General features: G+C 38.9%; 1 protein-coding gene across 1 annotated transcript in view; it reads right to left on the bottom strand.

Moving 5' to 3' along the window:
• The window catches only part of UBE3C (ubiquitin protein ligase E3C), a 79,303-nt gene extending 62,761 nt beyond the window's left edge, over window positions 1-16,542 (bottom strand). The window contains exons 1-6 of the mRNA XM_035316682.1: window positions 16,221-16,542; window positions 6,338-6,391; window positions 3,569-3,643; window positions 2,774-2,920; window positions 1,986-2,101; window positions 564-721 (exon numbers count right to left, since the gene is read on the bottom strand). Coding sequence (XP_035172573.1) covers window positions 564-721; window positions 1,986-2,101; window positions 2,774-2,920; window positions 3,569-3,643; window positions 6,338-6,391; window positions 16,221-16,286 — 616 coding nt within the window. The 5' untranslated portion in view covers window positions 16,287-16,542. The remainder of the gene's footprint in view (window positions 1-563; window positions 722-1,985; window positions 2,102-2,773; window positions 2,921-3,568; window positions 3,644-6,337; window positions 6,392-16,220) is intronic.
• Window positions 16,543-17,045: the final 503 nt, after the last annotated feature.

Genomic DNA, 17,045 nt, shown 5'->3' with positions numbered 1-17,045 from the left:
ATTAACTTCCAGTATGTTTGCACAGGTGTAACTGATTGCCGCTCAGCAAACAGTTTTGCAGATGATGCCACAAAGGAAATAAAAGCTGGGTCATATCTCCTTGCTAAAGTGTCACTATCTAGTGTTAGCAGGATGAAAAATCAATGCCAATGTACAATAATAATTATCATTAGCAGTTACAGAGAACCCTACTGTAAAAGAATACACAAGGTTTACATAACTAAAACTCAGAGCTGTTAGGAAGCATCTGCATGTGTGAATGCTAAACATGCATGCGTGCAAGCAGCTACCAGAATAAACTTTTGTTAGGTAACATCCATCCCCAAATTCAAACAATAGAATCTTGAATTTATAAACAGAATGTCCAAAGAAATCAAGCAGTAATTTCTCAAGCAGCAATCTCATTACAAGCAATATATCCACTTAACATATGAGTTAATGTATGCAGCACTTAATTGATTGTTTTATTACATTTTGCCTTTACCACAACATGGTCTCCAGGTATTACATATCCTGTTTAATTTTGGATTATTTCTGAGAAATTCTAGTTCCTAGTTACTTACCTTTTTGAATCATGTAGTGCAAAATTTGTTCAATTAATGATGTCACATAGCTGACATCTTGTAAAGCAGGCAAATACGTATTCTCAGATGAAAATACCTCAAGCATTCTCATAGGAAGTGCAACATTCAGACTGTCATCATTGCAATTTTGCAATAGCCTATAAACGAAATGAAATTGAAATTATTTACCAAGAGATTTCTCTTATTTCACCATAGAGACATGCAAACTGATTTACAAATGAAGCTACAGAAACTTTTCTAATTTATCTTATTTCTACTGGGTTTCCAAGTTTTTCAATAACTGCATTTTTTGCTTGCATCATTACAATAATAATTCCTCATTTTACAGTTTCTATGCATACTGCACTCTCTAAATCCAATAAAATTCTTTATTTCAGTGACTTGGAAGTTTGTAAGTCTGCTGCACTGACTAGAAGCAAAAATGTTGGAACACGTCCAGCAAAACGTGTTGGAAAAACATGTGTTACTACCCATATTAAAAAAAGTCAGGAAAGCCCCAGAGCAGTATGGGCTGGGAAACAACACAGGAGAACATCATATGTTTAACTAAAGCAGCATGCCTTTGATTACAGACTTAAGTATTAAAAAAATACAACCATCCCCAACCTTTTAGCAAATTGCTCATGGAACAACTACCAGTAACCACAGAAATGGTGACAATTCAGAGCCTGTTTAGAATGAAAATGATTTGTTACAATGTGGCACGTAGAGGCATGATTGCCCTAACAATGCCCTTTCTTTCCTAGCCATCTACAAACACAGGACATAGCAGTAAAAATGATTTTGAAACCACAGTCAAGATATTTCACTAAATGGAATAAAGATACTTTAACCAGAAGACCTTTTTTGGCAGATGTAAAAAGCTACCATTTTTTTGCTAAGGTGTTATACACTTTTACTTTTTTCATTAACATATCATCAGAAGTTACAACTTCTCATGAATGTTAAAAATAAAAAATTTAGAAGAAAAGGCATTCTAAATAATATTAGTCTCAAAATAGAACATCCAAAGCATATCCTTGAACAATAATTGATCTTGGATGGTAACTACTAATCACCATCAATTCCCAAGAAAACCTTCTGGTGTCAACAAATACTTACAATGATACTGCTACACGGAACACTTGAGAATACACCTAAGGCTATCCATAAGCAGAGCATCCCTTAAACACATGCTGCATATGAACTTGAGAGCCAACGGACTTCAAGAACATTGTTTTTAAACATGGAAAAGTATCATTTTAATGGTCTGCATATATGGTTAACATAAACAGTCCTCTCCTTAAGTAAATTTACTTGCAATACTTCACTTGCTGCAAAAAGAAAGAAACAAGTGTCCAATGTAATTCCTAAACACTTTTTAGACAGTAGCATATAGAAAAAAAAAAAAAAAGAATTTACCTGCAACACAGCCCCAACAGTCTTTTTATTTGGAATAAGCATGTAAGTCTGTCTGGACTATCCAACTGCTTAACAAACTGAGAACTCTGTTTAATTAAATTCTGACACATCCATATCTGGGAAAAGATACACACAAGTTTACTGTTTATTACAACTGTGTTTTTATTGCAACATATACATGTATTTCAGTCCTGTTGTATCAAGCATAGGAAGAGTAGTTATATGTAGCATATATGTAATACCTACATTCTTTGTAATTACAAAACTTACATTCAATTGTTCATGGATGTATGCAATAATGCCCTTGGAGAACTTACAAAACACAAAATAAGACATCTGTTTTCACTTACATAAAAAAATAATGATTTGTTAAACAACGTAAAACACATGACTTAATACTAAATTCCCAAGATTAACACTGAAATATATTTACAACTAACTCTTGCAACAAATTTCTCTGTTAAGACAAACACCTTAGAAATTACCATAGAGCTAGGAGGAAAACGTTTTTAAAAAGTGTGACTAATATATTGTGAATTACAAAGGAAAGATTTTTCATGTCTCAGACTGTGCGCGCATGTGTACACACATATAAAATCTAATTTTAAGTTATTCTGCCTAAACAAAGAACAAAGGAGTACAGGCCAACAAAATACAGAACTTCTAAATGAATTTACTGAAGTGGCCAAAGCTGTTTCTGTATCCCCTCTAAACCTTCCAAGTGAAAGAATACTTTAAAAGTTCATGAAAAAAATCTACTACCAAACAAAATCTTTAACAGTACTCACCAGACGCTTAGAGTCCTCATTCTGTCTATAGAAAAAGAGTAGCTGACGAACTAAAAGGGTCAAATCACCTCCATTAGCGGTGGAAAAGGTTCCTCCAGACTGGGCCAAGTTAGCACAGCGATCAAATTCACTTCTTTGGATAGAGTACTTAAAATAACATTAATATATCAATAATGGTTATGAAGTTATACAGGGATGCAAAACTTTAAAAATCTGATTTCAGTTTCCCATCCTAAGAGGTAGCAAAGTAGTAAGGTGCATGCAGCACATATTCATTAACAGATCAAAGCATATACACAGAAGCATAGTCAAAGTCATGTTTGCCTTCTGTAATTCAAAGGTACACCTTGCAACAATTTTTTACTTTTCAAGTAAAGAACTTACATCAAATATTTTCAACTAGTTTACTCAATAAATATTAGCAAATTTAAACAGAATAATCAACCCAACAAAAAGAATCCTTTGACTCAGACTACCACCTTAGCCTCACGTGCACAAACACAAAAAGCTTCACTGGCATGTGAAAGCTGCAAGTGCGTAAGTGTTTTCATATGTACTGTAAACACAAAAAAATTATGTAATCCCACTGAAGTCAGCTGTCATAAATGTGCTCTGCATTCATCTACTAAGAAGATGAGGTTCAACTGAAGATATGAAGAGAAAAACTTGCGTTCTGTTAGGTCACAAAATACTCAATAACCAAAGATTTCTCAATTGATTTTTTTTTTTTTTTTACTAGAAAGTCTCTTTTCCAGCAAAACTGTTTTGTATCTTTCTTAATAAATGAGTCCTTACTTGATGTTTTCTGTCTCTGTACCCCCTTATAAATGACTGGATTATTATTGCATTTTTCAGCCTCCGCCTTTCTTCCTGAAAAAAGCAAGAAAAAATGAAGAAGTAAACCAAAAATCAACACTGGAATCAACTCCATTTTCTACAACTTTATCAGATATGTTTGTATTCAAAATTACATTTGTTTGATGAAAATTAAGCACTGAAGTTCAGCATCCAACATACAAACTGGGGAGAAAGTTTTGTCTGGCTTTAAGTTTGCCACTGTTATGCAAAATAATTTTTAATATTCAGTAAGTACATAATATCACTGAAAAAAAATTAAATTGTATTAGACCAAGCCTTAGTACTACAATGTTGACGCAATGATCAAATTCAGTAATACTATTAATCTTTCTGCACAGAGCAGCTGACCTTAGAGTCTCACTTATTCATTTCCATTGAAGTAATATACCTGTATTAAGAGCCTGGTATAGTTTGGATGTAGGGAAAAAAACAACAGTTATTTGGAGAGAATTCTGCTGTGAAAAGGAAAATTAAGCTTAATGCTTCAAGCCTAGCAGCACTGTATGGTATAAATAAAAATTCCCGCTCACTCCTTCAAACAAGTCATATGAAGTGCATAACTTTATGAAGTCTTCCTCATTAGCTAGAAAGAGTAGTTAAAATCATCCCTTTAAGGTGACTCACTTTCTGAGGAACTGAAAGCCAGTTTGCTTCATGTACTGTTGAAAGAGCACACCACGTATCTCCTGACAACACACCCAGCGTATCCGATCACAATAAAAATCTAAGGGAAGTGGCTACTGTAATTAGGTTTCTAACTATGTCCATATAGTTTCTTAGAAGATGAAAAGGGAAGTGAATAAAATACTTGCTCATCAAACCTAAAACTAAAAAGCAGTTTGTGAACTTTCCGAAACACTTTAATTAACCTTATAAACTCAAACCCCTTGACTTCTCATTTTATTGAAGAAAAAAAAAGTCCAAATTTTATGGACAAGAACTTTACAGAACTGGCCAGAGAAACACCAGATACATTTCTGAATTACCATCCAATGCCTATTTTATTTTTCCTGGAAACCTCATTTCCCCAATCAACTAATCTGAATAAGCTTGGAAGAATCCATTACCTCCAGAGCCTGAACCAAAAATTAGAATTTGATATGCCAAAGGATATTCTTCCTCTCTGAAGTATCTAACAGAAAAAGTACAAAGTATGAGGGCAAGCAGGAGAGAGTTTCAATTACAGACAGGCACTGTCTCTTGGTAATCGTAACACCTGACTAGATGGTAGATACCTTGTATATTTCTCTAGAAGTAGGCTTTGTCCTAGCACACATAACTGTCATTTAGTGACCCATAATTGCAAACATATTAAGTCTAAGGTTACTGCTACGGTTCCGCTACAAACTTTTTTTTTTTAAAGCCACAACTGCTTTTATTCTCTGAAGACTTATCCTTTAAAAATAGTAATAATAATAATAATAATCTCTTCTCTGCAAGAACTCTTAATGCATTGTGTGAGTGTCTGATATATGCCACAGAAGACTGTATGTCTACATGCATGTGTGTACACATACAGATACATGGCCTTTGCACCAGACAGAATTGAACGACTGAATGGGTTATTTTGATAGCTGGCAAAATGGTTTTGAAGCACAACAAGCTTTTTGCACATGTTGATAAGGTCTCTGTGATCATAAATTTGACTTGTAACACAGCATTCTCAAATAACTGGAGAAATCCTAGCAATTTCATACTTAAACTTGGTCCGTAATTGTGCATCTAGGCTGGAGAGAAAAAAGCAGTAATTGTTTGCAGAAAAGGATGAGCTCCCGCAGACCCGGTCTTTAATCTAGCAAGGGTCAAACACATCTTGAAAGGGGTAAACATTCTGTTTTCCTGCTTAGCATGAAAACTAGACAGTTATATTTTTAAAATCATTTCTCAAGACCAGAAATGATTTCTCCTCATATCAGATAAGGAAATAAAGATAAAATGAACGTATTCACTTCCATGCAATACAACAAAATTGTTTTTAGATTGCCACTTATCACTGAATCACAGAACAGCCCAGGTTGGAACGGACAAATTCACTAAGATGTTATGTTTCAAAACTGGTATTTTTCCTTTCAATGTGTATTCCCTCCTCTGCTCTGTTCCAGACTGAATTATCTATGGCAGTAACATACTTCACAAGCCAGTATTAAGTTTTCCTAGACTCACACATCAGCGTCACAATTGCTTCTCAATTATTAGCTGAATTCAAAGCACTTTATGATGCATTGAAGCATCATTGTTCCGACAGTACCTTACACATCTGAGACAGAAACTGGGGATGTGGCTTGCTGAAGGTCATCCTGGAAACCACAACCAAAACAGGTGTAGAAGGAGGTCTGCCAAGACCAATGCATGCTAACAGGTTATGGGCAAGGCAAAGAAACACAATTTACTAACCGAACACCAGTTTTCGCAACAAAGATTAGATACAATAGATTAGGTACACCATCATAAAAGGAAAAATTTCCTTTGCACCCAGTGCATCCTTAATTACCTGCTTTTGAGATGAAAATCACTTCTTGGAAGAACCATAAAAGCAGCCAGTTTTGTCACTTCTAGTATACTGGAAGACTACACAGTACTCAAAAACTGAAACAAAGCATTCCTGAACTAAGTACAACTGCAGTGGAATTAAGTACTTTGGGCTGCAAATATTATCACATCAAAGAAAAATCCAGTGTGCATGCAAGTGCTTACAGTCTACTTTACCTCTCTTTTTCGCCTTTCTTCCTGAGTGCGATGCAGAAGAGAAGCCTTTTCCTCCTAGAAAGCAAAAATAAAGACACTATTACACCTTAATCCAAACACGATTTAAAAGTGTTCATAGTATTTAATCTAGACATTTGGGGAATTGTTCATAATGCTTAATACACCCAACACTCAACAAAAGTTAAGTGTTAACCACTTTCTGCACACAGCCCTCGCAGAGGCCCAGTGACAAAGGCTATGTGAAAAGAAAAGGGACAAGCAGACAATAGCCAAACGTACTGCTCCCTATCCAGGTCTGCATTCTCAGCATCCCGATAACCTAGGCAAACAAGATTCATTTACAGATGGGGAAACGAGCATCCTAGGGTCCCAATCCCAGCAGGTACTTCCAAATGTTCAGCATTTTCGCTGCTCTGAGCGCAAGCTATTGGCCCGGGTATGCGGAGCAAGTTGTGGCATGCTCAAGGCAATCCTGCACTGTTCCAAAGCTCCCTGCTTTGTCTAACCTGCAAAAAGCATTAAACAGGTATTGACTTCTCATAACTTACTTTTCTCATAACTTGTCCAGAAAGGTTGTCAAAATAGACTTATATAATAAATTGATTTTTTTTTTCTTTAAACATGTTGAACTCTAAACCCAAGTTAAAGCTACAAGCTGAAACTTTCAGGAGAATGTTCTCTCCAACAAAGAGAACACTACTGAGGCCTATTCACAAGGCCTCTGAAGGACACCACCATTACAAGAGCAAACCTCTGCATTAGCTTTTCAGCCACAACCTTAAATTTGTGCACATAAATTACAAACTAAAAAGCAATGCTGTATTTGCAAGAATCTCTTACTGGATGGATCTGTGTTGTTTCCCAGGAAATACACAAAATAATTCTTTTTGAATGCAGGGTGTTCCACTCCCACTTTAGACAGTAACAGTTAAAAGTACCCTGGCACCTTCCTAAATCCAGTCTAAAACAGACAATATATTTTAGGAAATTACTTTTGTTTGTTTTGCTTCTACTACACAAATAACAACTTGTATTTTCTTCTTATGGCATTCTTGGTCTAGAGAAGTTAAGAAATAATAAACACTCAAGCTGAAGATGTACTGCATCTAAATATATAAAAATAAAATTGAATTTGGTAAACAAGCATTTTAAAAATACTTAACCATTTCTAAAACAACTGCACTGCAGTATTTCCTACGTCTATAGGTAGACAGAAGAACTGAAGGCAAAGTTCTGCACTGCTTTTCTCAAGACAAAGCAAGTAAGGAGGTCACGATTCTCCACATTTCTTAGGATAGAAAATACTTTAGCACAGAGTACCAAGGAGAAGAAAAAAACATTGATGCAACAGAAGAATTTCAAACTGGATTTGTATTTCACAACATTTACTGGAGCAAGCACAAAGGAAAAAATCCCACAAGAAGGTTAACCATCTTTTCCTCTAAAAACAGTATTTTACAGCCAAAGAGACCACTAAATACAGCTACTGCCCTCTAAATACAAGTTTGTTGTTTTTTTTCCAAGCGTTAAACACAGTGAAAACAAATTGTACCAAAGTCCATATATAAGACAACACATCTCAAGCAACAGGAAAGGGGTTGGATCTGCCTGGAAACAAGAAAGATTCTGCCATCACACAAAAAAAAAGACTAAATAATGTTCTAAACTAAGAAATACCCAACAAACAACCTAAAATGACAAGTTGTTTTTTTTTTTACATAGATTACTTCTTTTCCAACAGCCGATGCCCAGTACGTTATACAAGTTAGTAAAATGTTACTAGAAATGTTTAGTAATTATCTCAGTGACACTTCTTCAGCATTGCTGAAGCCCTTCATCCCGCAGGCCGAGGTAGTTGAGAGCATTTCTGTTTCGAAGTAATGGTGCTAAACTTCTCCTTCCAGTTCAGAGCTCATTAACAACAACAAAGAGCAACAAAACACACAGAAAATCAAAGACAAATTACAACATGTGAATGGAGAAGGGAATTATATGAAAAAGAGACAAACACAGTAAATGCAAGAGATTGGTAAATAAAGATAAATAAATGGCCAGGGGGCATACCAGAATCAAATAACCTGATGGATTTGGGCACAGAGAGAGATAGGAGAGTGCAGCCACTCCTCACTTAGTGTATCACCAGCTGTGTACTGGGGCCTCACTGAAGTGAGCACTTCTTAAATTAATCCACTTTTAAGAAAAAACACTAGAATTTGTAGTCGATGTTGCAAACTTGCTTTGAGTACGTAAAAGATAAACACCATCTTGTTAAGTTAGATATAAGAGAGGAACTGCCTTAAGACAACAAACAAAATATTCAGGTTAGTATCGCCTAACGTAACAGAAATGATTACAGGTCAAATAGTTCTGCTCTTGTCCAGGTGACACACGCACAGATCAGAAACAGAGGAATGGCATCATAAGTATGGCCAAAGACTGTATTTAAATTAAATGCAAGAAATGCATTTTAAACAATATCTCCTTGAGAGCTACTTGTGTATTCTACACAATTTGAATACCTCATTTCAGAAACTGAGAAAAAACAGTAGAAATATGAAATAGAAAAGAAACCTGCTGAGGTTTCAAGAGCTGACACGAACTATGAAATTATCTTCTTCAGCTACAAATGGGATTCTAACAAACTTACTTCTTAAAGACAGCTTACTGCAGAGTCATCTCCGAAATCTTCCCTGTCTAGACCCTCAATAAACAGCCTGGTGAAAAAGAGCTGAACTCAGTTGCTCTGCATAACCCAGAAGATGCCCAGTCTCTGTAGCTGGCTGTCAACACCAAAGATCTGCAGCCCCTCTACTGGAAGTGCTGCACATTTGACAGCTCCCACCTACACAGTGACACGACTGCTTACAGCCCTGGGACAGTGTTACACCACCTCTTGCCCTAGCTCCTGCCACAGCTACAGACAGCATGAGACTGTGTTACAGTAGCTTCCACAGATTACACACAGCTCGCTCCTACTCCCCCCCTCCTTGCCTCACTTCTGTGTTGATGAAGCCATCTGCTTTTTGCTAGAGGGGCAGACATCCTCCTTTTGGGTACAGAAGAAGGCAGGTATCGAGCCTACCTATCAAGGTAGACAGCCAGGGAAAGAAGCATCAGCTTGTCTTCCTACCTCCAACCCTTGCTCAAAAGGAGGGGAAAGCCATTCACCCGTAACTCCCGACACCTCCTATTTTTTGGTCTTCCTTCCTCCAGAAGCTTGGCCTTCAAAGTGCAGAACACGCTGTCTGCTTGTTTCACACTACATTTACTGTATTAACAGACTCTTTTCTGTCTGCTCCTTCCTCCAGTGGTATTTCTGCAGCAAAGACAACCAACCTCAGCCCAAGGACACAACCTGCACTTTAAGCAGTTTTCTTCACCAGATATGAGGCACGACACAAAAAAGAAAGCAAAGAAATAGCAAAATGCACCGTGACATTATGGATGATGACTCAGTGAGCAAGACAGAAGGGGAAAGAGGTGAAAAGAAGGAAGCAGATGGAGGACAGCAAAAAGGAAAGGTTGTGACTGTGAAAGAAACATAAAGGGGTATTTAAAAATGTTAAATTATACATCATGATAAAGCTGGCACCTAGCACAAAGTTCAAAGCTGTACCACTGCTGTTGATGATGAGTTGAGGAGAAGAGCAGCATCTGACAGCCTGACTCACATTAAATACATAAGAAAAATAAAATTGGAAATTAGGACTGCTTTCTCGTCCTGATTTTGTCAAAATATACTGTTTTCCTGCAAAAGCATGTTTAGACAACTTCCAATGTTAAAATACCTAGAAAAAAACTGAATAACATAAAATACATGAACTATGCTCCTTTTTGTCCTGCATTTTTATATCTCACGTTCCAAGCGTTTCTAAACTTTCAGCACTCTGCTCAAAAATCACATCAGAAAAAAAAAGGAAACTTTTTTTCTCCCAAAATATTTCTAGGGTTTGTTGAGTCTTAAAAACTGAAATTGAACACTCCTAGACAGCCATGTTCATCAAGGCATCTTAACTCCACACTAGTAAATTTAAAAAATCTGTGAGGTGCAAACATGAAACTGAGTAATTATTTTCAGGTTCTGTTTAATCAGTGAGCCCATTATTAAAAAACAAAAACATCACATTGAAAGCAGAAAGAAAAATGTTAACAATTGAAATGCTGTTAATAAACAGTTGAGATTTCTTTGTAAAATGTAGGTGGTTATTTAGGTAGTTAAAAATGCTATTCTATTTACCATTAAAATAGACCATATAAAGCAAGACTTTTAAGAAATTTTCATTGGGAAAAAAAAAGCATTTCATCTTTTCATCTACAAAACACAGGCACTTTCTCCTTTTCTTTCCTTAAAATAAGGGTCATGACATTTCAGTCAAATTTAGTTTGAACCACATAACCATCAACAGTTACTCCCAAAGTAAATAAGGTGACCTAAGCAATTTAGAGAAGAAAATTCCTTTCAACACAAGTGCTTGGTAAATTGATAAGTCCAGCTAATAAAAGGAAGATTTTGTAGCATCTATTTATAGAGAATGAATGTGGTCACTGGGCAAACATCCCTCTCCAAAGTGGTTTTCAGCATCTTTTCTAATTCTCAGTACTATTTTAGACAAGATAAACTCCACATCAGTTGGCTTTTCTGAGCATTAAAAGAAGTTAGCATTTTAAAGACACGCAGTGTCTTGAACTGACCCTCGACAATTTGAATTCCATCAAACACACAGCTCTACTAGCCTGAGTAAAACATGACCAGGAGCTTGAAAAAATCTGCTTTAAAACAGTTTGTGAGTCTTTACATCTCTGAATATTTAAATTGTGATTAAGGAAGATGGTACAGAAAGCCATCGTTCAGAAGAAGATACTTTAAAACACTTAAAATGTGTTCCTGAAGTGGCATTTGTCCAGGGAAAGCCTGGGCTCACTGAAATCAATGAGAGTCCTTACAAGAAAACATCTCAGCATTTTGGCTCAAATTTTACCTTAGGACTCAGAGAGCATCTGGAACTACCTCCACCACAGCAGGCACAAAGCCACACACAGTGGAACCAGGATTGAGTGGAGGCTTGAGAGACCAAACGAAACACAAACAGGTTGCTTTTGCACCCACTTTGCCTGTAGGATGGTTGTTAAGACGTGTATTTTATATGACATTGCAGTTCTGAGTGACTTTTAATCTCAGAAACAAATAGAAAAAAATAAGACTTGTACATTCAAAACAAATTCCTGCTTTTGAGATAATACTGCGTAACTGAAAACAACAGTGTAATCACTGCTGTCAACTAACTACAACTCTGTCATGTGTAGCTTCCTTTCAAATGAGGATGCTAAGTATTACTGAGAAGGAAAAAAAAGGATCTAGTATGCATACATTATATAGTTTCCTATTGACACTTCAGTTGAAAATGGGGGAAGGAACATACAGGAACGTAATGCTTAATGTTATGCTATTAATTTAAGAAAATGCATCAGTAACTACTGAAATCGTATACAAACACACTTCGTAAATTGAAGTTCTTTGATTATTAAAGACATCCATATTAAAGCAAATTAAGGGGACTTAATCTACAGAGTCATCATTACTTGCTCATTAGTAATTTTCCACGTGTTCCCACAAGATAAAACAAGGAGACACTCACTGATACTGGTTTCACTTTCTCTTTAATCAGTGTTAACTCATCTGTGTTAAAAAGTCTTCCACTTCAGGAATTTTTAAAGTCATCTCATTTTGCACTGTAATTAAAAATATTTTATTTTAAACTGTCTTGGGACTTATAAAAGCATGTTTTTACAGATTTCAGATGGCACAGTAAATTTGACTTAATATTATTTTAGCCAATTTTCCCGTTAAAGGCTTACAAGAAGTCATTAATTCATTTAATAACCTAAATGAAAGGTGCAGCACTACAGAGCCCCTTGTATACCCCAGTACAGCCATGGGGATACCCCTACACATTATGGACTGGTGCCTTGTATTTTTCTTATCATTGGCAAAATTAATAAAGGAACAACAGGTCTGACCTGACCAAATCAGGCTGAAGGGCTAATGATATTTTGCACTATGCCACCAGGAGCCCATCTTCACAACAGAAAGAGTGACAACCGCAAGCTGCCACCAGAAGGGACAGTGACACGATGCCAGGGCTGCACCATGCTCACCCCTGTCCTGCCTCAGCCTGAAGGCCCAATCACATCAGCTCTCTACTCCAACACAAAGCTCTCCCTATATACCACCCCAAAAAAGCCTAGCTTTGCATTAGATCAGTGCACTAACATCAGTCACTGCTTGTAATACAGGCCATGAATGATGAGCTGGGAACCACCACCCAGGTGCAAGAACCATCAAGCTCAGTCTGAACTACACCCAAACCAGCTCCTCGATTCCTCTTTTTACTTGCTCGCCACACTGCAGGAATTCTGCAACCACAGCCTCTTAGCCAACAATAAATGCTCTGTGCAAAACGTCCACCGATAATCAAGGATGTTCGCATACAGAACCCCAATACGAGGAAAGTGTTTTGGAGACTACCTTACCTAAAAAGCATTATAAAAAAAGTTTTACCAGTTGTAATTAAAACTAAACCTGAAAATAACTTTCAAAGAGCCTCAAAATGTAGGGAATCATGTTTTGAAGGTGACAATAATCACTCCCCAAAGTTAAAAATAGTAACTTCAACAACAGCTTACCACTTTGTAAATAAATAAAACACAGCAATAGTATCTATACCCTCACTCAAATACACAACTAATGCAAATAATCCAAATGAATCAGCAGATTTGTGAAAGTACACAGAGGGAGCAGTCCAAATGCTGACATTAACGTCTATCTTTAATACTTATTTAAAACGTAGTATTGAAATGCTACAGTTTTTTGAAAGGAATAGTCCATAAAACAGACATTTTGATAAAAATCAATTCTAACTTACTAAGTCCTGGATTTCAAAGACTGATGTTTTTTGTTTGGTTGGTGTTTTTTTTTTTTTTTTTTTTAAAAAAATTTAGCTGGATTTAAGTGCTACACCATCCATAATCCAGACCACCACAATGAACCTAAAATGCCCACAGTGTAAACACAAACCTGAAGCTGTCTGCTCTTAACATTCAAAATACCATAAAGCTTAGTGGTGAGAAAGTACGTCAGATTCAGTACCTTCAGTTAGGAAAGCTACTGGTAATTAAAATAAACATTTCATATTCCATCTCATCATCCTTTTTTTAAAGGCCTGCTTTTTTACACACTGGACATAGTCGAAGGGGTTCTCTTTTAAGTTCAAGTACCTAAACAAATTGATCTTTTCAAACACATGTATCTATCAACTCTAATCTGCCTTAAGTCTTCATAAATTTATAACCATGTCAGTGTCGACTGCAAAATCCAAATTTTCTAACTGCAAAATTCCAATTTTCTAACTGCAACAATTAATGCCACAACAAACCCTGTTATAGACAAAACTGTATTTCTGTTGTTTCCATCCCAGTAGGACTTACTGAAGTTAACAGTCAGAAGGCCCAAGGTAATCTAGGTACATCTCCACTACAGACGTAAACAGCAATGTCATTTGGGGTAGCAGCATGCGTGACCCATGACTGACAGGGTTCTTGTTTGTGGCTGCGGTCACACTGGCAAAACCACTCTTGTACTGGTCACATTTGCAGAAGGTTTACGGTGGTGTGGTCATAGCCACGTTAGGATGACCCTGCTAACACAGTGAGTGCTGACTGGCTGCTCAAATTGGAGCCCCTGCTTTTATACCAAGAAGGTTTTGCTGTACAGGTGCAACAAAATTTGGGAAACTTCCCCAAATGGGGCAGGATATTATTCCTAGCATTTAGCAGCCTGCATACAGATTCCAACGGTATTTCTGAGTTGTGTTTTATTCTACCAAAGGAATCAAAACAGGCAGTACTGAGCATCCAGCTAACTAATGGGGCATTGCAGAAGAGTAGAGCTTCAACTACGTACTGTAGCTTTTTACAAAGATACTATCTGGGGAGGTGAGAGGTGAAGGGGAAGACTTAAAGAAGTTTCTTAATCCATGCATACAAAAAGCTGAAAAGAAACATTTTACAATTCAGCCTTCAATAAAACTGAAGCCTAATAAGTACGAAACACAATCACAAGAAGCCTGCGACAGGGGATAGTGAGAAGTCCCAGAACCCACGCAAACACCTACCACACCAATCTCTGAGGTAGTGAGTTTACAGAAAAGTTGAGGTAAAGCCCATTGATAAATCACAAGTATTGCAGATTTTCTGAGAATTAGCAGCTATTCCTATTCCAAAGGCTTCCTATGATGTCCATAATCAGAATGGCCAAAACTGTGACTAACTTACTTGCATTGATACAGCACAAGCGCTTCAGTGGAGCAATGGGAAATCTTGAAATCTGTGGACCAGTCAGTACGTCTCTGATCATGAACTATTATTTTTGAATTGGATAGAGTGAAGACCTGTGCATCAGTTCCAGTTTCCCCTTCCTTTATCTTACAATATTTGTGCTGCTAAATTTACACTTGTATAAGGTTAATAAACTTGTCCTGTATCATTAAAAATGTATCATGACAGAAAATTCTGCTGAATTTTCATTAAGATCTTGGTAAGTGTAACAGAAGATTTGAGTCTGTTGTTTATTTCTCGAAAAGGAAGCCTGTTCTGTAAATACCACTATTAGCAAGTTGATGCCAGAAGTTACAAAGTACCTAAAGCATATTGTCAAGGATCAGGATGTGTTCTGCCAATTCCTACTTCAACTGCACAATATTTATATTTTTGACCCATGTAATGCTACTATATGTAGTCTTATGAACAGAAGTGTCTTAGTATAAGCATATGATTCAGATGAAAAGCTATGTGGTTTAAATGCAGTCCTGTTACACCCTCTATTTAATAAAATATGTAAAAGACACCAAAAAGAAAACTTTACTGTGATTTTAACATCAAACACTTAAGTATTTTGGTTACCTTCCAAAGTTACTGCCAAACCTTAAAAGTTTCAGAGAACTGAACTTGCTTACAGTGTACAGTAACAAAAACTTGAGGTGTACTTTTACTCCTGTTAGGATTCAAACATCAGAATGAAAACAGCAAATGGTTTCACACACAATGATGTTCAATAACATGAGGAAGCAGTAATTTAGCAGTGCACTGAAATGTCCTTTACAAATCAGGCCGCTTCTGAAAACACTGTCCTTTCTCTTGCTCCTCATGCTCTGCTGTGCTTGGCTAAGCGTCTGACTACCCCATCCAATCAGCAGGACCTAAATAAACCATTTCACTCCAGCAAGATCTAAATGAACCACTTCCATCAATAAACGCCAGGAGATTCAACAGCCTGCTAGAGCAGGCAATTAACCGCTGTTCACAGACTGCCTGAATGTAAACTCGGAGGAGAAAAACTAGAGCTGTGTGACCTGCCAACCTCCCCTCGGAAGCCCTCCAACAACACGCGTTGCTGTAGGGCCGGGTAAGGCCGTTCCCCACCAGCTCCCTGGGGGTCGGGCCCGGGAAATTCCCCTCATATGGATGCTCCAGGGGTCTCTGGGTCCTTCCCCTGCTCACCCCAGAAGCCCTCCGGTGAGGGGAGCTGGAGGTGCCCCCCAGCCGCAGCGGGTGGCTCGGAGACATTTCCTCTCCCCCCCCAGGTCCCAGCCTGTGTGGGGCCTGATTTCGGCATGAATGGTTAACAGATAAATAGAGCCGAGGAGACAGATCAACGCATCACGGGGAGAGGAGGATTCTTTCTCCTTGGGAAGCCTTAGTCATAGCTGCTCCCATTTTTTGAAGGCCCAACGGTAGAAAAAAAAAAAATCCCGGTAACGCCGAAAGGGGGGCGAGAAAAACCGAGGCACAGACATAAACACGGAGACAGACAGGCGGCGTCTCTTACCTTCCTACTCGCTCCTCCGAGGGACACCTTGGGCCTTGTTTTGAAATCCCCTTCAAAGCTGAACATGTTTACAGCTTATCCCATCGAGAGCGCAGCCCGGCCCCCCCCCGAGCTGACACCGCCAAGGGGGCACCGGGGGCGAGCGGAGGGGCTGCCGGCCCCGGGGAGGGACAAGTCCCCCCAAAAGGGACAACCCCCCGGACTGGCACAAGCCCCCAGGCAGGGACAGGCCCCCCAAAAAGGGACGAGCCCCCGGGGAGGGCAGAGCCCCCGGGGCTCGCACCCCGCAGCCCGCCCGGCCCCCCCCACACGGCTCCCCGGTTCCCCCCCCTCCCCCTTCCCTTCCCCGCCCCGCGGCCTTCGTTTCCCCGCTCGCCCCCCTTTCTGACCGGCGGCTACGGCTGAGTGGAGTGGGAGGGATGAGGAGAAGGAGGAGGAGGAGGGAGCGGAGGAGGAGGAGGGGGCTGGCGGGGCTGCTTCACTTGCACTGGGGGAGCAGCCGGCTGTGGAGACAAGATGGCGGCCGCCCGCAGCCTCCCAGGCGCGCTCCCGCCGCGGGGCCGCGCGCGCCGCCCCTCAGCCCCGCTGCGGCCGCGCCTCAGCCGGCTGCCCGAGGCCTGAGCCCCGGGTAAAGGCTGACCTGGGATGGGACGGCGGCTAAAAGGTCGATGTCTTGTTTGCAGCGTGAATGTTTATTTGTTTCTGTGGGGTACGGTAGTCGTTACCCTGTGATGTGGGTCAGTGACATCTGTATGGGCGCTTAAAGCCACCTAAGGAGCACCCCTGTGCGAGCGGGGCTGGGGTCACACTGCAAGAAATGGGAAG

The sequence above is a fragment of the Oxyura jamaicensis genome, chromosome 2 (assembly GCF_011077185.1).
Source record: "Oxyura jamaicensis isolate SHBP4307 breed ruddy duck chromosome 2, BPBGC_Ojam_1.0, whole genome shotgun sequence".
NCBI lineage: Eukaryota > Metazoa > Chordata > Aves > Anseriformes > Anatidae > Oxyura > Oxyura jamaicensis.
The sequence above is the reverse complement of the archived record's forward strand: the minus strand, read 5'-3'. Positions and strand labels throughout refer to the sequence as shown.